Raw genomic sequence first — 22531 nt, 5'->3', positions numbered from 1 at the left:
TTGTTACCCTCCTCCGCCTTACACATCTTCCCACACTTGAGCACTCCTCACTCGGACTAAACCCCTCCATGCACACCCAGACTGCACCCAGAGAACAGGCTGCTTCACAGCACTTTGCAAGCCAGGAAAAGGGATTGAATCCTGGGTATACATGTTTTAAATAGTCTGATACCTCCAGGGTGCATCACCACATTTTACAAGCCAGGGAATGTGCCTGAATCCTGGGTAAACATTGTTTAAGTGTTTTTAAATGTGTGAAACAGTGTTTTGTCACTTTCAAAACTCTCCCGTCATTGCCCGGAGAAATTGGGTCGATGTTGTATTCAATCTGACCGTTAATATTCCAGTGAGACGAAGTACGTACAATGACTGGAGTGGGGAGGATTTCTAATTAGGGTCAACACCTGATTTTCATCTTTCTGATAACTTTAAAAGATTTCAGTGATTCGTTCTAACATGTATTTATAATGTAATGATACATTCCTCTAAACCCCAAGAGGCCGCATCGAGCTTTGTTCAGAAGTCAGACGATAATAGAAGGAGCTGCTGTCTTTCAGTAGACCACAACAGTCTACTTGTTTTTATTGATTCACTGATATATGGTTACAAATGATTACAAATGATAACAATGATTAAATGATGAAGAATCTGAACTAAACTGCTGAAACTCAAGTCTCAAAATAAAACCATAAATGCTTAATATCTAAAAAGGTAAAAATGCAAAGTAACTGAATGCAAATCTTAAAAACAGGAGACGTTTCTTTCAACTCTGTCGTCACTGACACCTGTTTCATAAACAGCACATTCCAGGTGAGCATCATCATACATGGTTAAAGAAACACCACGAACATCAGCATTTTATGCACAAATGATTCAATGATGAAGAAAAAAGATGAACTCGACTGACAACAATCAAGCCTCAAAATAAAGCAACTCATGATGAACATCTAAAACGTTATAAATGCAACTCGTAGAAAACTAGAAATGGAGTTTTTCCTTGTTTCTACTTTCCAGCAGAAAGCTGCGTCTCTTTTAGATGCAGTTCATGTGATGAGTGTGATCTGAAGAAAGTGAGCTGCAGGTCGAACATCCTCATATGTGGAGAATACACAATAACATCAGAACAAATGATTACACATCGTCTTTTACTCCAAACATAGTTTAGAAATCAGTAAAAAGCCTCAGGAGCTGCAAAGTCTTTCTGCAGAACTGTCAACTAAAGATTCAAAGGCATCATTTTCTTATTCCAAAGTATTTGCCTCAGTCAATTTACTTTACATGAAAAGATCAAGTCATCAAATCATGCATTGGTTTATTTGCCATGCTTTAGAGGAGAGAGAGAGCTGCTGTAGCTAACATTGACCAGCAGGGGGGGCTCTTTCCTCAATTTGAAACCAGAGCAACAATCGAGGGTCTGTGTTCGTCTGGAGCTCCACAAACTCTCTCCATTATATTCATGCTGGTAACGACGAGTATCTCTTCCAAACAATCCTTCAGTTAGTTTTCTTCTTCTTCTGCTTGGCACAGTCGGCCCGTTACCAAGGCGCACAGTCCTCGCGGAACTTCGCTGACATTTTGAGGAGGCACTTTGGGTCACAAAGGACAAAGCAAACCCGAGATGTGGAAAATATGAATTGTCCATAACGTGTTCAGTGAAGTAAAGTTTGGTTATTGAACAGTAAACCACAAAGGGCGCTGTTTCCAGGAATTAAAACATTTAAAAAAAGTTGATGACACTTAAAATATGAAAACATTATATATATAAAGGTCAATCACATTTTATCACATCACACTTGGTATAATGAAATACCTTTCATCAAACTGTAGAGCGTGTTTTCTATTCAGCTGTGTTCCATCAGAAGAGATCACCAATAGCTGCTCATTTACCAGACAAGTACCCACACTGATTTGGTTCTCGGGTTTTCATTTATTTCTTTTTGTTTTTCATGATTTCCAGTTTCATGGCCTTCTCTGTGTCTCCCTTCTCCTTCATCTTCTCGATCAGGAAGTCCAGGTGGACCTGCATCTCCAGTGAAACACCCTTCAGGGCGATCTCCTCCAGTCTGACAACATGTTGGAAAGACTCTTCCAGCCACTGATCTTTGTCTTTCTGAAGTTCTTTCATTTTCTTCTGGAGAGTTTCCAAGAGGCTCACTTTCTCTTCACTACCTTTTTCACTCTTTTCATACATCTCTTTCATCTCTTTCATCTCTTTCATCTCTTCTTCTGTCTTCTTAACTTTCCTGGTCTTGGTCACATATCTCCAGTGTGTTTTCTGATGACTTGGATCACTGCACTCATCCTCACATTCAGTGCATTGTTTTTCTTTCACGTGTTTGGATACATGACACTTCCCAGTACACACCGTGCAGTAGAGCTCTTTTTTTTTGTATTGCATGACTTCACAGTTTTTTGGATACCAGGCCAGTGTGCATGGATAGTGACAGTTCTCCTCACAGACTTCACAGCAGACAGCTCCTCCATAGTTACCTCCGAACGCCCACCATCTCCACTCACTAACAGGTACTTTAATCTTGAAGGTTTCATCCACTTCTACCTTGAAGTCCTTGTTATTCTTCATGTCTTCTTCGTGTTTCTTCAGAGCTTCCTGAGTCTGTTGGATCTCTCTTTGTTTCAGGTCAATGAACTCAATCCTCTCCTGCAGGTTTTCGATGCAGGCTGTCAGGCTGATGCGTGAATTCAACACTTCAACAGTTTCTTTCAGGTTCTTTGGTTTGGTTTTTATCAGGAAATCTGCAAAGTTACAGATGTCATCTTTTGTTGATTCCCATGCATACTTTAGAGCACGTTCATTTTTCCTATTTCTCTCTGTTTTCTGCTTGTTGTCAAACATGAAATGAACAGGCTGATCCTTCTCGTCTTTTGCACACCTGATTTTCGCATCTTCCAGAGCTTGTAGAACATTTTCAGGTGTCATAAAATCTGAGTGTGTGATGAGGGCAACGATGTTCTCCTCTATGTCTTTTCCAAACAGAGACACCACTGAATCAAAGACGTACATCAGTCGGTCACTCAGTCGACATTCAGTTGCTTTCAGCACCAGACACACTGCATCGATCTCATGAACTCCTTCTGTTGAGCGGAACAAGTCCAACAATCTTTCTCTGATGAGGACATCTTTGTCAATCCCTTTGGTATCTCCAAACCCGGGGGTATCGATGATGGTCAGAGAGAATGGCAGAGTTCTATCTTCAAGACCAAAGACCTCGTACATGATCACGTCTGGCGTCTGACTTTCTGTTTGACTTCTCTTCTCTTCCTGTACGATCTGATACCAGACATTTTCCTCAAACTCCACCCCCAGGGCGAAGTTAACCAGAGCGTTGATCAGAGTGGATTTTCCTGCGCCTGTTTCACCAACAAGCAAGATGGTTTTGTTTATCTTTGTTGGATCTTTTTCACCGAGAGCCAGTCTTCTTATAGATCCAATGTTCTTTTGTTCTGGTTTCAGCCGGTGGACAAAGGGAGATCCTGGAAAGATCTCAACTATGTAGTTGGTGTTATGTTTGAAGGAGATGTTCCTGTAGAAAAGTACAAATATTAGCTCCAAACTACTGAACATAGAATTACAAAAATACCATCTCACAAAAAAGCGGTTTAGTGTCTGTATACCTTAATCCTCAAAGAACTCTCAGATATGATTATTATATATGAATATTAGGGCTGTCAGTCGATTAAAACATTTAATCGCGATTAATCGCAAATTAATCGCACATTTTGTATCTGTTCTAAATGTACCTTAGAGGAATATTTTTCAAGTTTTTAATACTCTTATCAACATATGAGTGGACAAATATGCTTTATGCAAATGTTTATTATCATTTAAACAATGACAAATATTCTCATGAATATTAAACACAACAACCTCTGAACATTACAGATATTCGCCTCAAGTCAACCTGGAACCTCTCATACAATACAAAGTGTGTGTGTGTGTGTGTGTGTGTGTGTGTGTGTGTGTGTGTGTGTGTGTGTGTGTGTGTGTGTGTGTGTGTGTGTGTGTGTGTGTGTGTGTGTGTGTGTGTGTGTGTGTGTGTGTGTGTGTGTGTGTGGTGTGTGTGTGTGTGTGTGTGTGTGTGTGTGTGTGTGTGTGTGATGGATCGTTGGAGCTATGTGCAACTCAAGGCATATGCTCGAACGGGAGCTGCCTGGACGCTGCAATCATGTTGCGCACTATCCGTGCTGAGTGTGCTGACTTCTCGTACAATGTCCCACTGTCTGGCTTCCTGCATAAAGTCAAGTGCTCGGCGCAGTTGTGGCGAAATGTCGCTCCTCTGTTTTCATTTAAACAGCTCCTTATATCCGTTAGCGCAGCTAGCTAGCACCAGATGCTAACAACAACAATGCACGTAAGGTCTCTCGCTCGCTCGGGCCACACACACACACACCCTCCCGGTCCTCCCAACAGCCAGTCGGTGCCTGCCGGTGAGCGTGGAAGTGTGGTCTGCCACAAGCGGGCGGCAGGAGCGGGGCTGTCAGTATCAGCTTGTAGATGGTATTTTAAACTCGATGCGCTCTGAAACTACGAGGCGGCCGAGGACAAAAAATACACATGCGTTAATCGCGTTAAAATAATTAGTGGCGTTAATTTGTTTTTGCGTTAACGCGTTATTAACGCGTTAACTTGACAGCCCTAATGAATATGTTTATATATGAATTATATATATGAATATTAATTACTCAAAGGCCACAAACTGTTTTACCTGGAACATGTATTAATGTAATAATGTTGTGATGTTATAGGTTAAAGTATTTATGTCATAATGTATTAATGTAATAATGTGAAAAAGTAGTTAGGGTAATAATGTGATTATGTAGTAATGTTATACAATGTAGAGATTTGCATTTTAGAGTGAAATCTGCAGTAAATATAATCAAATATAGTATTTTAGAGTTCACAATCTAAAATGCATTGTATTGCACATAGCTTTATACTTTTCAAATGCAAACTGTCTGATCGGCTGGAATTGAAAATGTTAAGGGTTGTTATGTCTTATCACTATTTGAGTCACTATTTAACAAGAAAGACAGCTTCACTCTCACAGCAGGCTGAGAGCAGGAGGCCTCTACATTCATGGAAAATTACTGTCTGCGTTCACTTTCACTTTCATAAAAGTGTCCTTGTACAACGTGAGGCTAGTCCAGACATGTCCAGTCTTTGACTATATTTTATTAATATCTAATAATAAAATTATAAAATCCAATAACGTTCTTCCACCACCAGGTGTCCCTTTCTATCAGCTGTGCACCGTTATGGTGTAAATACAGCCTATCTACCAATTGGATCAAATATAAAAGTCAGCCGAATTAGTGTTGATACTGCAAGGAGACGTATTGTGTGAAAATAAATGTAAGATGTTGTTTAATTGCTTAAATATTTATGATCCACGTCACGTTTTCAGTTTTGGCGGCAGTTCTCCTGTTTGTCCAGAAGTCTTCTCAGCAGGGCTCTATGAATAGAGAACTACGGCAGATATGTAATATTTAATGCAGCCGAACCGTGTATTACAAAGCCATTATGTGATGACTTTCAAAGAGAAAATCAAGAACACTCGGAATAAAGTATTATTTTATTTTTAAAAAACGTTTTCAGATTACACATCACATAAACACCAAATCCCAGCATGCATTGCGGCTAAACCATCCAATCATCGAGCTGAGGATCTTGCCTACGTCTGTTTCCGGTTTCATTTATGACCGATGTATTTTGTTATACACACATTCCTTCACATTTACATTTTAATTTGCATTAAAGTATTTCGTGAGGCCTTCTAACATGTGTTTAAATATAACTACGGTTGTAGTTGAAGAGTTTGTAAATTAACATGAACCGAAGCTGTTGCCTGGCAACTCAATGGCACAACGTCACGTCCGTTAATTCCACATCCACACCGATCCACACGCATGGATTAACATGATTTAATACATTAATGTAGCCTTTAGGGGTATAACGGTTCACAAACATTTCGGTTCGGTACGTTTTCGGTACAGCAGAAAAAATTATCACAAAACACAACATATTTTTTATTAATTATTATTAAACTGTGAATAATGTATTCACTCAAATAAATACAAAATATAATAAAATAAACATTAAGGTGCAGCATTTTGATGAACTGAAATGATCTGTATTTGAACTTTACTGTACTAGTACTCACAAAACATAAACTATTAGTTTTGGGTTTTTAATTATTATTAAATTGTGAATATTCACTCAAATAAATACAAAATATAATAAAATAAACATTAAGGTGCAGCATTTCGATGAACTGAAATAATCTGTATTTGAACTGTACTGTAGCTGAGCAGCCAGTTTGACATTATGACTTGCTTGTCATTGTATTTTCATGTTGTTTAAAGAAAGATGGATTTGTCCACATTGCTTGCCGAAAGGGCAGATCTGCTGGCACTAACAATGTCTCCTGATGTGGAGAACACCCTCTCGCTAGGGACAGAGGTAGCAGATACAGCCAGGTAGCGCTTTGCTAACATGGCAACATAAGGATATTTGGCGTTTGTAATAGCTTTGGCTCGGTCTGAACTCTTTGTGAGTGGTGGAGGCTTAAATGCAGTGGCGGCTGGTGGAAAATATCTTTGGTGGGGCTGTTGATATAGTGAGTAAAAACATTTTTTTGGGGAGAAATGACCCCTTAAATTAGGACTTCTGGCGATGTAATGGCGCGTTTCCAGTGCAGCGCGGAGCTCGCTTTAATGCTGCGTTCAGACCGGACGCGCTTCGCTCTAAACGCTCCTTTCGAAAGGATTGGAGAGTAGCTCTTGCACGGAATTGGGTGCGGACCGAGGTCCGGCGACTCCACCTGCACACCATTCTCATCCAAATACTGCGTCACCTTGGTCACTCACGAGTCTAAAAAACAACTCACGTCAACGCACGTAAGCAACGTGGGTGCCAACGTGAGCGCCCTCGTGACCAAAATATTTGACGGCGCTGATTGGCTGAAATTATGTTTCGGCGGCACAGTTTACTATTGAGACTTTTGCAACGTGCTGGTTGCTGCTGTTTGGCTCGGGGGCTCCGCCCGGTAATGATAAACTAATGCCATGGGCAAGGCCAGGCAGGAAACATGTGACTTATCAGTAACTTTAGACATCGTAACACAATTTTAAACGAGATTTTATTGTAGATTATACATTTTACTGATACCAATTGTATGATATTTACCTTGTTCATTACAAATAAAAATATAAAATATATATATTTTTTTAATATATATTTTTTAAATATAATTTTTTTTATTTTATATATTTTTTTATATTTTGTATGTGGGAAGAGGTGGGGCGGCGCCCCTAGCGCCCCTATGGGCCGGCCGCCACTGCTTAAATGATAGCGGGAGTTGGGTTTGCACTGAGTCTTTTTTCTTTTGGTACCGGTGATATTCACGTTCGGGTGATGCCTTTTCAAATGAGTGTGCAAGTTTGATGTATTGCCAGACGCGTAACCAATTTTAGTTGAACAATGCCGACAAACAGCTTTGGTTCGGTCCACCTGTCTTTGTAACTGCGAAACCAAAACGTTCCCAAACCGGAGACTTCAATGATGCTGGAGGATTTTCCAGCTCAACTTTATCTGCGTTCGCCATTTCGACAGTTCCTCAAATTACTGACTACATTTGAACGCATCCCTCTGACCAGCTCTCATAGTACGCCTCTCATCCAATGAAATGACCTGCTCGCTCTATGACGCGTGTAACCCAATGTGAGCAAATTACTCTTAATGCTGCGAAGCAGCACCTGATATTACTTCCAAAAAGTTGTTCACGTTCTCAATTGTTTACGATTAACGTTATATTTGTTCGGTACACTTCGGTACACACGTGTACCGAACCGAAGGGCCCGTATCAAATAATTTCGGTACGGGTACGTGTACCGTTACACCCCTAGTAGCCTTTGTTTCTGCTAAAAGAGGTGTCGACCAGCTGGGGCAACAAGAAAATCGGCGTAATCGAGTGTGACTATTAAAAAATAAATCCTTACGTCGGGGAGCATTTGCTTGGCATTTCCGGTTATTTCTCCACTGGTTAACATGGGTTAACAATACCGTGTAACTGTCACGTTTGAAGGGACGAAATCGTGACATCTTCACGTCTCCCAGCATGGTAAATCGTCACATGTTCAAGTCTTGCCGTGATACCGGGTTGATATTAATCCTGCCCATTAAAGCAATTTTCACCCATTTATTAATTATATGTTTTAAATTTGAGTGTTTCCTATCCCCTAAACCTCCAGGGATGTACACAGTTTAATACTGGCAACTTCTTATTATAGGAAATACGAAAACATCTTTTAAAACTACAATTCCCAGTAGAGACGTGCCATAGAGCTTGTTGCAAAACACACAATAGCCATTATGTGTAGTTCTGGGGACGGGGTGGGGGAGTGGGGGACGGAGTGGACCCGTTCAAATCCAGTTTTGGACAGTCTTCCGTGGTTCCATCCCATTTCAAAGTGTTGTTCGACTGAAGGGCGTGAAGGGCGTAAACCTCGGCGCACACTCAAATATCCAATCACAGAGCTTGAGGACTATCACAGGTTTGTCAAGCGAAGCGGAGAGAATACTTACTTCCGTGTGTAAAATTCTCTAAAGCTGCTCCGACCCTCGGTCCTGACGGACTCCAACTTGTGTTTATTAATCAAACAAATAAATAAACACAAGGATAATGATGTGTTATTGTTGAGTAAATAACAGTGTGTGGTTTAGAAAATAATACAAAATTAGAAGGAAAAAACGATGAAACAATACAGATTTCAGTATTCTGAGCCCCTACTCTCCCCATAACTGACGGCAACAACAGTCCTACATTATTCAATTAAAATAAAGAAGTAAAAACAATAAGTGTGGCTTGATATTGAGTTAGAAAAAGGTTGATAAACGCTGTGAGAATGGATCTGCGGATAGCATTCACTCGCGATCTCAAGTCGTCTACAACATACGTTTAGGGAGCTACAGTATATAGAAGCCTATGGACATCCCGGAAAGTTGAAAATGTACTCTAAGGGCCCCCCCCCCCCCTTGTGTTGGAAAAAGCCGACACAGTCACAATCTGCGGAGAGCATTTCGCCGCGATCCCAACTCCTCTATTACCAACGTTCAGGGAGCTCTATGCAAGTCAATGGGACGCCCTGCCCATTGAAAACTGACTTCCAAGGGGTACCCTGTACGTAATACAGTGACGGGGAGGGGCCCTGACCGTCTGTCAACATGTGACGGGTTGGGAGTGAGAACGTGTTGCTGTCACTCCCATCCTCAAGAAACCCGGTCTGGATCCCTCCTCCCTCAGTAATTACCGCCCCATCTCCAACCTCCCCTTTGTCTCAAAAACAATAGAACGCATCATCTCCAAACCAACCAGCTTTTTGAACCCCTTCAGTCTGGTTTTCGTCTCCACCACAGCACAGAAAACGGCACTCATCAAAGTCCTCAATGACCTCCTGACCTCTGCCGACACCGGTTCCCTCAACATCCTCGTCCTCCTCGACCTGAGTGCAGCCTTCAATACCGTGAGCCACACCATCCTGCTTACCCGACTCCAGGATATCGGTATCGAAGGTACTGCACTCAGGTGGCTCCAGTCCTACCTCTCCGACAGATCCCACTTCATCTCCCTCAACAACCACTCCTCTGCCACAGCTTCAGTCACCCAAGGTGTTTCCCAAGGTTCAGTACTCGGCCCCTCCTCTTCATCATCTACATCCTCCCCCTTGGTCAGATTCTCCGCCAATACAACCTGGACTTTCACTGTTACGCCGACGACACCCAGATTTACCTCAGCACCAAATCCCCCCACAGCCCCTCCCTCACCCACATCGAATCCTGTCTGACTGCAATAAAGTCCTGGATGCAACACAACTTCCTCAAACTCAACAGCAATAAAACTGAACTCCTCCTCATCGGCTCCAAATCCACCATCAGCAAAAAACCCTGCAGCTGAGTGACTCATTAACGCCTTCATCTGCTCCCGCCTTGACTATTGTAATTCACTCTTCTACGGCATCAGCACTACCTCCCTCAATAGACTCCAGCGTGTCCAGAACGCAGCCGCCAGATTCCTCACCCACACCAAATCATGGCATCACATCACCCCGGTCCTCAAAGAACTCCACTGGCTCCCCGTTTCACACCGCATCCATTACAAACTCCTGGTCTTCACTTACAAAGCCCTCCACCATCTGCCCCCCCCCCCCCCCCCCCCCCCCCCCTACCTCACTGACCTCCTCATCCTCTACCAACCACCCCGGTCCCTCAGATCCACCTCAGCCGATTTGCTTTCCATCCCCAAGGCCAAACTCCGGAGCTTTGGGGATAGAGCCTTCTCTGTGGCAGCCCTGAAGCTCTGGAACTCCCTCCCCCAAGACCTCCGTGAGTCTGAGTCCCTCACCCTGTTCCAGTACCACCTCAAAACCCATCTCTTCAACTCTGTATCCATAAGCCCACCCCCCCTCTCAACCAACTTCCTCCTGACAGCCTTTCTGTTTTGTTTTGTTTCTTTTTGGCATTGTCTTTGTTTTGTTTGTCTACCCTCCCTCCCAAATGTAAAGCGTCTTTGGGTTCATGAAAAGCGCTATAGAAATATAATTTATTATTATTATTATTTTACCTAGTTAACATTGATTTATTTATGCATATTTTTTTATATCTCCAGTTTTAAACGATATTTTTGGTTACTGTCCTATAGTATACATTGGAATGATTTCAAACCTGTTTTTATCCAAATAATTATGAAGGAGTGCCTTGTAAATATGTGTTTACATAAATTGGGATCAAAACATTTGAGACCCACTGAGATAACTTATTGCGCATTTCCAATACAGCGCGGAGCGCGGTTTTAAGCGTGCCGTGCACGTCCCGTTTTTGGTTGCATTTCCACTAGGCGTAGTTCCGGCTAGCGGGTACTATTCACAGTTTTTCTGGCCCCATAAAATCGAGGCTCTTTCCGGGCCAACAACCGGCTGAGTCGGGCTGAGTATGCTAAACTAGAGAGAGAATCGCTGGCAAGGGGGCTACAACTACAACAAGATTAACTTATTGAACCGTGATTTAATTGTAATACACGTTTCAAAATGATGCCGAAGTAACAACATACTGATACCGGTTAGTAAAAACCATGAATTAATGCTTTGACAAGTCTGCAGACAGACGGCAGGCGAGAAAAGCTTTTAAAATTCGTGTTTTCTAAATGGAGATCGGCTAAGCTAACGCAGTATAGGCTCCGACCATCCACACTCACAACAACGGCCTACAGACATAAATAAACCAGCGACTGTGACACAGTCTGTGGTTTGTACTTGTTTAACTTTTGTCAAGTTTCTGAACAGATATGAGGAGCTGTGAGTGCTAACAGCTAACGGCTGATGTTGTTCGCATTGAAGTTGACGTCACGGCTCTGCCTACACTGCGTTACTATAGTTACTGCCCCAGCTACTAAACTGTAATGGAAACGCAGCTTAAAGTGAGCCAGTCCTAACAAGGCCTAACAAGGCCTAACTATACCGTACTAAGCCGAGCGAGGCCCTGCAATGGAAATGCGCCATTAGACTAAAGTTAACTATCTAAACACTGAGAGAGTCCTTTACCTCACTGAGATGTAGTTATCAGCCTCTCAGTCTGACTGGAGAGGACTCTTCCTCCACATCATTGTAGAAACATCTTATTCTTATACCCATTAGAGCAGCTAGCACCAGATTCTAATAACAACAGCACCGGTACCGGTGCGCTCTCCCTCTCTCCCTCGCTCGCTCCCACGCTCTCTCGCACTTAGGCTGTGAGCTTAAAACGTTTTTTCAAAATGTTAAACCGTGACCTTTTTTTTCAATTTCAAACATGAAATCATTCTTGTGTGGACCAAAATACAATACGAATTATTATACAAGTGACTATTCTTCACCAAAGTGACACAAATGGCATAAAAACATGTGCTTCTTATATGGGTAATTTTGTACCCACTTATGTGAGAGTGCAGGCTCCAATCACTCGTGCATCTAAAGGTAAAACTGATGTATTATGTTGTCTGCCTTAAAACAGCAGTTAGTTGAACCTGGTTCTCCAGAAGTTAGTAGAGGTAAGAACAGTGTTTCCGCCAGACCAGGGCTGACAGGGACACCCCTCCTGGCATGGTTATTGGGAAAAGCGGCATTGTTTTTCTGCTCAAAACTTTTTCTTTTTATCTTTTCGTTATTTAAAGTGATAAAAACTGTCGATCTTCTCTCAATTTTTTTTTTAAATGACGGCAAGACGCGGAAATGCTGGGTAAGACCTTTCAGAGGTGGTATGAGCATGGCGGTGAATTTGCATAGACTCATTAACTTCTGATCAATCAGTAGGTCTGATTAATAGTCAGAGATGAACTCAGGCCCACCCACATTAAATCTTCAATTAAGTTGTCAATTGAATCAACATGTAAAGGAACATTTTATAAAGCAGCATTTTATTGTATTTTCAGAATAAAATGATAAAATGTTTAGTATTACTCACATTGCCACGGTGACTGGTTTACAGGAGAATGAGGATGGATCACCTGATGAGTTTTCTGCATAAAAGAAAACATATTCTTAAACTAACAGATTTTAAAATAACTTATTGAGAGAAAGTGATATTTAAAACATTTTTATCAAAAACCATCAGATGTCACAGTTGCTGGAGTTACAGCTGAAATCTGTCTGGAAGGAAGAAAATCCATCTAATCTCCAACCTTTTTTAGGATTAGCGCTACTTTAAAAAATAAAACAAGTTGTGAGCTACTTTTATATATTTAGCACATTTTAACATTATGATATGCTTACCTTTAACCGTTGTGTGCTGTTTGGGTCTGTGGGACCCGTTTGCAGTGTTTACTAAAAGAAAATGTATTCAATTTAATTATTTTAATCTGCTTTATTTGGGAGGTGGACCTAACATCCTCTAGGGGGGACCTCACCTCCTTTAATGTTGAAGTGAAAAGCATCAATCTGGTGCACTTTGAGCACAACATGAATTTATGGATACAGCTCTCAACACTCAGATGAAAGGGAGCTGTATACTTTTCAATAATCCAAACATCTTTAGAATATGATCACAACCAATAAAAAATCATTTAAACTTGTTTATTCTTATCTTATGTTATCTAGTTAGTATTCTTTCTTTTCATTTATGCATATTTTTTTACTGTCCTATAGTACACACTGGAAAGATTTCTTACTTTATTTTGTACAACTATATTAAATAGATAAATGTGAGCTCTCTCTCTCTCTCTCTAGCTCTCTCTCTCTCTCTCTCTCTCTCTCTCTCTCTCTCTCTAGCTCTCTCGCTCTCTCTCTCTCTCTCTCTCTCTCTCTCTCTCTCTCTCTCTCTCTCTAGCTCTCTCGCTCTCTCTCTCTCTAGCTCTCTCTCTCTCTCTCTCTCTCTAGCTCTCTCGCTCTCTCTCTCTCTAGCTCTCTCTCGCTCTCTCTCTCTCTCTCTCTCTCTCTCTCTCGCTCTCTCTCTCTCTCTCTCTCTCTAGCTCTCTCGCTCTCGCTCTCTCTCTCTCTAGCTCTCTCGCTCTCTCTCTCTCTAGCTCTCTCGCTCTCTCTCTCTCTAGCTCTCTCGCTCTCGCTCTCTCTCTCTCTAGCTCTCTCGCTCTCTCACTCTCGCTCTCTCTCTGTCCCACCTGTCCCTAGTGGAAATGACACCATGCGTGCGTCAAGTGTAATACATATCCAAGTTGCAACACACACACAGTAAAGCTCTGCCCCTCATGTGCTGTATTGGGGTAGTGGTGGTTTAATGGATAGTGATGTGGGCTGAAGATCGGAAGGTTGTGACTTCAAATCCCGCCAGGAACACCGCCACTAGTGTGCCCTTGAGTAAGGCACTTAGCCCTTAGTTACTCCAGGGAGAATGTCCCTGTAATCGATAATTGTAAGTCGCTTTGGATAAGCATCAGCTAAATGAAATGTAATGTAATGTAATGCTGTATAGGCTGCACGACTAGGCTGTTCATTGGGGCTGATGTGTAGATTCTGCCAGAAGGAAAGGTCACACTCCTTATGAAGTGTGCGGTGCCGCTCCACATTGCTTTTCTTCCCGACTGCAACGCTGGTCCCGTAAATCAAGCAAGAACATGATTGGTTGATATTCATTGTGGAGGTGGGGGCAGGAGGGGTGTTAGATATATATAGTGTTGTAGTAAGTAGATAGAGTTTGCTATGATTGAGGATTCGTTTATGCATAGGGTAGATTATTTTAATTACATTTCCTTTTTTTTGTGTGTATTTTTTACATTTTGGATTTGCTTGGCGAGCTACTTATTGAGGGCTAGCTCGCTATTGATGTGTTGGAGACTCCTGATCTAATGCAGTGTTTCTCAAACTTTTTCATACCAAGGACCACTTAACCAATAAAGAAACCCTCGCGGACCACCTGACTCCATAAATGTCCAAAAAAAAGGCCTGCTCACCACTCCAACTTTATATATCAAACTACAGCCTAATAATGACAACTTAACCTTCTCTATATCGCCTCGTTCACACAATAAATACAAATAAAAATACAACTACAGATTATATAAGCATTTAGTTCAAATGCGATTTAAAATTCTCACAGGTTTTACACCTCTCATGAAATGTAGACTACATTTATTATGGAGTTTGTGTCCGAGCCAACAGACTCACAGATCGTTGGCTACTGAAAGAAATGCAAAATACACCGCATGTAGTACGACACAAACCTCTGTAACAAAATACAGTATATTTTTTCACATGTTAGGCTCGCGTGGGCTTTTTTTTAAAAGATGCTATTTAAACATGAACCTTGGTGACCATCGGGCTGGCCTGCATGGTCTGCCTTCAAAACAAAAATAAAAAAACGTTTTTGCAGCTCCAACAACAGCCTCGCGGACCACACTTTGAGAAACACTGATCTAATGGTACGTTCACACCGGACGCGATGCGAATATGTCAGCTGTGTTTACTTGCATCATACAAACAAGACGTGAGGCGAGGGGAGGGGGCTTATCTCCATGTAGACACTATGGTAGATACCAACTACAACAAAATGACATATTTTACAGGGATGTAATGGTACTGCATGTTTCAAAATGATGCCGAAATAACACCACACTGATACCGGTTTGTAAAAACCATGAATTAAAGGTCCCGTGACATGCTTTTCCGGTTATTACCCGTCCCCTTGTGTGTTATGTAGCTTTGTATGCATATGAACGATCTGCAAAGTCACAAACCCTCAAAGTACACCCTGTAGCCAGTACAACTCTAACACAGAAAATACCTGTCTATGCTGCCCTAAAACGCCTCGTTGGAGATTTCTCTTTTTCCATTTTGTTCTTCCTGGTCACAGTGATGTAACGATCCAATCTTGGACCAATCCGTGGAGCTCCTCACACACCAGGATCCCTTGGCGTCACTATCAATGTGCGGATAGGGGTGCTGCAGCCCCCTCAGCACCCCCCCTTCCCGCGTCCATGTCCCACGCAGCATTCTCATCTGTTTGTCATTACTGTTGTCATTTTCTGGTTGCTAACAAATGCCATTGTAACACATAAACACACATCAGAGCACAGTGGGCTCATAGGGAGGGGGGGGGGGGGGGCAGGAGCTCCAACAAGAAGTTTAGGACAGCGAGTGAATACACAAACTATACAGAGATGCTCTATGATAAAACCACTGTGATTTTGGAATATTGACCAATGTAAATCTATTCTAGTAGACCTCAACAATGGAATTATGATCAGTAGAAATGGCCATGACATGGGACCTTTAATGCTTTGACAAGAGTGCAGAAAAAGACGGCAGGCAAAACACTTTTAAAATGTGTGTTTTTCTGAATGGAAATTGGATCGATCAGGCTAAGCTAATCTGTAGCTGCTCCGTCCACACTCACAACAACGTCATACAGACATCAATAAAGCAGCGACTGTTTTCCCATGCCATAGACAGTCTGCGTTTTGTACATCGATAACTTTCTTCCAGGAGCTGTGAGCTCTATTTGCTACCAGCTAACGGCTGATTGGTTTTCTGATTCAATGTCAGTGACGCAAGGCTGAGATCCTCAGCCCTGATTTACGCGTACATCGCATCATTCGCGTCATGCGTGCCGCCGGAGCGAATCCGCGTCTCTTCGCGTCTCTCCGCGTCTCTCCGCGTCTCTCCGCGTGTTAACATGTATTCGCGACGTTTCCAAAAGTTATTGTAGTTATTTTCACATCAATTTATGCTATTTCTACTTAATTTCATCGGTTGTTATTATTTCAACTCAGCTTTGTAAGCCAGCTTAATGACCTGTAAATTATATTAAGTCTATTTGACTGAACAGTGTGAGTTGTGATGTGTATTGTTTTACAACTTTCCATGGCCTCATAACATGGCAGTAGCGATTACATATTCCTGCGTGTGGAAAAGAGTCCCGGTCTTGTAGTTGTTTTCATTGAATGAAGGCATTTAAGGGACATGAGGTTTTTTTACGATATACAAGTGAACCAACTGGTTTTGATTCACCATTATCAAAAGAAAAACTTCAACCTGACAGATTGATGATGACTACGAAAAGCAAAGCGGCGGATGAATACATTTTTTTTCAAGTGATGTGACAGACCTAAAATGTAAACATGACCTACCGAGTAACGGGTGCGCAGATATTTTCGGCTGATGAACCACTGACGGACAGGCAAAGTGAGTTGAGTGGATGCATATTTAACAGTTTCAGGCAAAACGAAAAGTAGCTAAATGGAGTTAAATCAACACCTAACTGGTGTTTCAAAATGTCAGTTGACCAAGCTAACATTAAAACTGCGGTCACAGATGTGCGCGCAGTCCGTGGCCCTCGCGTCCGTGCGCCTGTCGGGGAGGGCAGCCGGTCGTCCCTGTGTCAAGCAGACGCACACGAGTCCTCCGAAATGAGCCGTTTGTCATTTCTATAATTTCCGCGTCCTCGACTCCCAGGTCCACCGGCAGCGACCCGAAAACGGATGTCGGCGTGCCGTCTCGAAGGAAAACAAATTTCGCTAAAGGCTCGTCGAGGATCGATTATCGAGGAGGCTGTCTGGAGGAGCCGTAACCGAGGGTACACTGAAGTATTCTCCTGAGACGATTTCAACCAACAGTGATGTTTAAAAGAGGTGTGACGCATTGCTGGACTTCTGTCAAATGAAGCACAGCTCTGCAAACTGTTCCCGTTGTGATTAGAAGTTATTCAAGATGATCAAATGTGCATCAGACTTTCTGCCCTTTACCGTTTGTTTACTCACTAATCACATGTCCCCTGGATGTTAGGTGATGTTACAGTGAGAACAGCTGCTGAGGTCAGTGCAGAAAGCAGAACAGTGTGTATAATATATATTGCTCAATAATATATGCAACAGGCCTACATGTCACACTTTATTTGTAGGCTTTAGGAGATATCTACAAATAAACAGTTGACATTTTTCATGAAACCATAGGGCTTCGCTTAATAAAATACACAAGGGCTGTAGCCTGATATGATATGCTTTATATGTGTTGTACAGTGAGTAGGTGTCTGTTGTAATGTAATGTGCTGCCAGCAGAGGGTGTGTCTCCTAAGTATGTATGCTGCCTGTATTCGTTGTCTTATGTTGTGATGTTTTTTTGTTTTGATGGCACCTTTTGAAAGGGAGAAGCATTTCTTTCTCTCATTGTACAGTACATGCATAATGAGAGAAAGAAATGTAATAATAATGTCATTGCACATGTATAATGACATTAAATGATTATATTCTATTCTAGTTGTTTTGCAACTACTAGTCTACTACACAGCGAGTCTCATAGACATTGTAATGCTTGTTATTAACGTTCTAAAAATGCATGAAAATATTTTTAGGATGATTTAGTTTTATTTTTTTGTGTAACTTTCTATTGCTGGAAATGAGGGTGGAAGTGAACCCCTCACCCTGTCCGTCCCCATCCTCCCTCCCTCTTCCCGTTCTCACAGACCCCTCTGGAGTAATATACATTTCAATAAAAGACATGGGAATTATAATTGAAGGGGATTATTTTAATTCACTAATGTTAGGGTGCGCACAACCAAGCAAGGTTGTTGTATTTCTGTTTGTGGGGTGAAGCTCTGGAACAGTTTGAGTGAGGAGCTCAGGGGATGTCCTAACGTACAACTGGTTACAAAAAGGAAGGACATGATTTTCGGAAGATACAGGGATGAAATAGTTGAATCATATCTGGGTGTTTACGTTTTATTTATTTATTTGGTTTGTTATTTTATCTCTTCTTGATCACCATTTACCTCTTTTATGTATTTGTTTATTTAGTTATTTGTTGTTATTATGTTTTTGTTTTTTAATAAGAAATGTATTTTGGATGTTAGCAAAAGAACTTCACATTACTCACACTCTGATTGTCGTTCATCTTCATGTCTCCTATTCACTAGGTGGCAGTGTCACGAAAAACTAGGGTCCTAGGAATGTGGTCCTGAAACTGCAGCCTCCGGCATTGCAGGAACATACTATTGATACGGGCACTTCTGCTCTGACAGCAAGGCATGATGGGTAATCTGTGACATTTTGCTCTCGAAAATATCAGGCCATTTTGTCCTCATGAGCCAATGAGCAGCTCTCATAGGAAAGAACGACACCCCGCCTCCGACGCTGTATCCAGTTCCTATTAAACATTCATGAGCTAGACCCTTCTCACATTTTCGAGAGCAAAACGTCACAGATTACCCATCATGCCTTGCTGTCAGAGATCATAGAGCGCAGTTAAGTTTCCCCTTATGCCCCGCTCCCGCTCTCAGTAGAATGAATGGAGAGAGAAAATCAATCTGGATTCAGCTTTTAGTGCATTTTACATCATTAAGAACCTAATTATTCTAATTAGGGCTATCAAATAGTTCATGTTGGGTAGTTTATTTAGTTTAAAACAAATTATCTGCCGATTTACAGACGTCTCTTTCTCCATGTTAGTCAATGGGTAAACAGTATTTTCTGATATGGAAATTGTAGTACCGCTGTTTGGCCACTAGGAATATTTTCCTCAGAGTCCGGAGCACAACCTGTGGGCTTGGTTTGGACACACGGGGGATGTTTACTTCGATTTGCAACTTTGTCATTTGTTTTTTTTATCTTTTATTTTTTGTGGTGGTTTCCATGTGTTTTTCTGATTCAACAACCGTGTTCAGACATTTTAAAACCGTGATGTTACATCTCATAGCTATAAAGCACATGTAGTGTGAGCATTGAGAGGCTGCAGCAATGGGTTTGGACACAAGACAAACACACACACACACACACTGCAGGGCCTCACACACACTGCAGGGCCTCACACACACTGCAGGGCCTCACACACACACACTGCAGGGCCTCACACACACACACACACACACACTGCAGGGCCTCACACACACTGCCGGGCCTCACACACACACACTGCAGGGCCTCACACTCACTGCCGGGCCTCACACACACTGCAGGCCCTCACACTCACTGCCGGGCCTCACACACACACACACACACACACTGCAGGGCCTCACACACACACTGCAGGGCCTCACACACACTGCAGGGCCTCGCACACACTGCAGGGCCTCACACTCACTTCCGGGCCTCACACACACACACTGCAGACATACTTCTGTCAGAAGCCATTTGTAAACCGAGGGAGATTCAGAATGTATCCTTTTCCTTTTACCTTTCAGGAATTCTGTGAGATGTGCAGGTTTTGCTATGCTGACTTTAACAGCAATGCTTTCTTTGCTTGTTCCAGCTGCTCCACAATCACACCTGACCCTGACAGCGTATTCTGTCTCTGGTTGAAGTCCTGAAATGATCGCCTTCTCAGCTCCCGCCTTCATTTGCTCCCAGTGGAGATCTTCCTCTTTCACCGGTTGGTCTGGTTTGGCGTACTCCACGATGTAGCTCAAAACCTGGACATCTTGTCCGAGCTCAGCAGGTTTCTCCCAGCTGACTGATATCTCACGTGAGTTAGATTCAACGTGGAGTTTTCCAGGAGGGCTGCAGGGTAAGGTTTGAATGGATCCACTGACTTCATTGGCTGGCCCGGCACCTACTGGTGTCTCTGCCCTGCATCTGAACATGTACTCTGTGTTAGGACTCAGGCCGCTCACTGTGACTTCTTCAGCTCTGGATGCTGTCTCTTGTTTCCAGCCGTCCTCTCCTCTGACACAGTACTCAACAGAGTAGGAGGTGATGTCCTCTGCTCCAAATCTGGGTGGAGAAATGTTCAGCGTCACACTGTTGTGGTTTATATCACTTCCTGTTACTGCTGCAGGCTTTGAAGGCGGCTCAAAGTTCTCGTTGACAAGAAAGCCGTCTGTATAAAGGTAGATGCTGGAACCTTTCTGTGTCTCGTTTGTTAAACCCACCGTCAGAAATGTAATGTTCTTGTTCTCCTTGTTGGCCTCTGCAAAATCACTGAAGAGCTTTGCTTTTTGCCGCATTGCTTCCCCTTCTCTTCTTGAGTTGTACCATTGATCTGGAGGGTGTGGATCTTGAGCATCGTCTGGTTTGGGTGTTTGTTGAAGGTAGTTTGATAAAGTTGAGAGGTACGGTTCATCTCTTCCCAGCGAGGTGAAGACAAAACACACAGCCTGCTCTGCTTTGAAGCTTTCTTTGTACAGGTCTGTTTGAGATGAGATGATCTTGGTGTTTGTCATCATGTCGGTCAGAGACATCACGGTGTATATGTCTCTCTCCTTACAGTCCATCCACTCGTTCAGGTCCTTGCTGTTGAAAGGAGAAGAACATGTCTTCCTCAGTTCCTCTGCGAGCACAGCTTCTTCTTCTCCTCCTCCTCGGATTGATTGCAGTTTCTTTGCCAGGGTTTGTTGGAATTCCAGTTTGAACTGAGAGCACTTCTGTTTAAAGGTTTCAAGTTGTTTTCCAATCTGTGGGAACTGCTGTGCCGTTTGGGTTCTCAGTGCATCGTTGAACCTCATCTCCAGGTCACTGAAGTCCTCCAGGACACTCTGAGATTTTTGAACTAATCCTATACTTATCTGACGGACAAGTTTAGCGGCAGTAGAATCTAAAAATGTCAGAGGCAACAGCCAGACCTTCACTGGTACTGCGTTTTCCCCATTGGCTCCCAGCAGCTTTGGCAGACTTTGGTACACCTCTACTGCCTCCTGAAAGGATGTCGGAGGTTTCTGAACGAAAAAGTCGCCAATGAATCTGCAGGAGAATTTCTCAACGTTTTTTCTTTCATTGTCTTCGATTTTCAGCGAGCCTTCACCCTCGATTGAAAGGTGGGGAATGTTCTTGATCATCACCTTCAAGTTGCCCTGTATATTTCGATGGTTCTCGTTGACAGACACCTCGCGGTCAAAGACAAAGAAGGCTTGTGCGCCATAAAGGATTCCTGTGACTACATGTGTTGCTATTTCTTGATCAAAGACATATGGATGCTTAACATTGCCTCTCCCAAGATGATTCATGGACAGTTCGTTGAACTTTGTGGTAGCTTGGTACATCAGTGTTACTCTGGCCTGATTTTTGGAAGTCTTAGTATCGCTCAGGTATTTGGCTGATCCTCCAACCTCTACCAGTCCACTCAAGAAACTTGCCTTCAGTGATGCTTCAACATTCAGGGCTGAAGATTTGTCCTCAATTGATTCAGATGCAACTATATCAAAATGATTATATTTTTGTAGTCTTTCTCCAATATCAGTTTTAAGGTCATCACAGTCCCACAAAGTGATTCCTGCAAAAGAAGAACCAAAAATCAAGCTAGAACCAGAGTACATGTTAATACACACTATAACTTTGAGGGGAATCAAAGCATCGTCCTTCCAATAATTGTAGCTTTCTTGTTGTTAGGAACTGAAATATAGAATGATTTGTTCAGTGATGCAATTCCTGAGAACATTTATGATAATAAAGAAAGCTTGTCTTGCTTACAAGACAAAAAGACACAAATCAGTTTAATGTACTTGACTATTTTCACGACTGTTACACTGCATCCTTGTTGTGAACCTGACAGAGTGTTGCAGACCGCAGTTGTTGAGCCAAACCATAACAAAAGTTATAAGACCAGGCACTATGATACAGGGTTATTTTGGGTTATTTATATGGTAGTTATAGGAAACAGATCGTCTAGCCGTCCTGAGTTTATTCCAACAAACAATAAAAGTCAAATAACTTCCAGTTCAGCGGTTACAGTGACAGGTAACAGCAATCAGTAGCCTACACATTGTAGAACATTTTGTGATTGCCATGGCATGTTAAACTAAAAGTATTCAACCAACCAGTCACTGTGTAAAGTTTGGCTAGCGCTGCTCTCAAACCAAGGATAATGACAGCACTACTTTCTCCTGCATCCATCACCGGCCAAAAGAACCCTGATGAGAAAGCTTTCCTGCAGGTAGTTAAAGCCAAGATGGACACTTCACGTCACAACTGGCGTCTACTAGAGTGCTGGTCTCCATGCTGAAATCAAACAAGACCTCGAGGCCATCCAACAGGGCACCTAAGCGGACATTATTTATATCAAAATGTCATATCTGAATGCTGTCCTTTAGTGCATGCCCTAATGGATTTTC

At 42.4% G+C, this 22531-nt stretch overlaps 1 protein-coding gene across 4 annotated transcripts in view; it reads right to left on the bottom strand.

Annotated features, from left to right (window-relative positions):
* Positions 1 to 1384: 1384 nt before the first annotated feature.
* Positions 1385 to 22531, bottom strand: part of LOC117532560 — a 50490-nt gene continuing 29343 nt past the window's right edge. For 3 of the 4 annotated variants that reach the window (XM_034195893.1, XM_034195894.1, XM_034195891.1), the window contains 4 exons: positions 19663 to 21693; positions 12820 to 12870; positions 12512 to 12566; positions 1385 to 3542 (listed from right to left, as the gene is read on the bottom strand). In XM_034195893.1, coding sequence (XP_034051784.1) covers positions 1928 to 3542; positions 12512 to 12566; positions 12820 to 12870; positions 19663 to 21693 — 3752 coding nt within the window. In that variant the 3' untranslated portion in view covers positions 1385 to 1927. The remainder of the gene's footprint in view (positions 3543 to 12511; positions 12567 to 12819; positions 12871 to 19662; positions 21694 to 22531) is intronic. The other variant, XM_034195892.1, reaches the window with a different exon arrangement.

Source organism: Gymnodraco acuticeps, unplaced genomic scaffold, assembly GCF_902827175.1.
Source record: "Gymnodraco acuticeps unplaced genomic scaffold, fGymAcu1.1, whole genome shotgun sequence".
Taxonomy (NCBI): domain Eukaryota; kingdom Metazoa; phylum Chordata; class Actinopteri; order Perciformes; family Bathydraconidae; genus Gymnodraco; species Gymnodraco acuticeps.
This window is presented reverse-complemented; position numbering and strand designations above follow the sequence as displayed.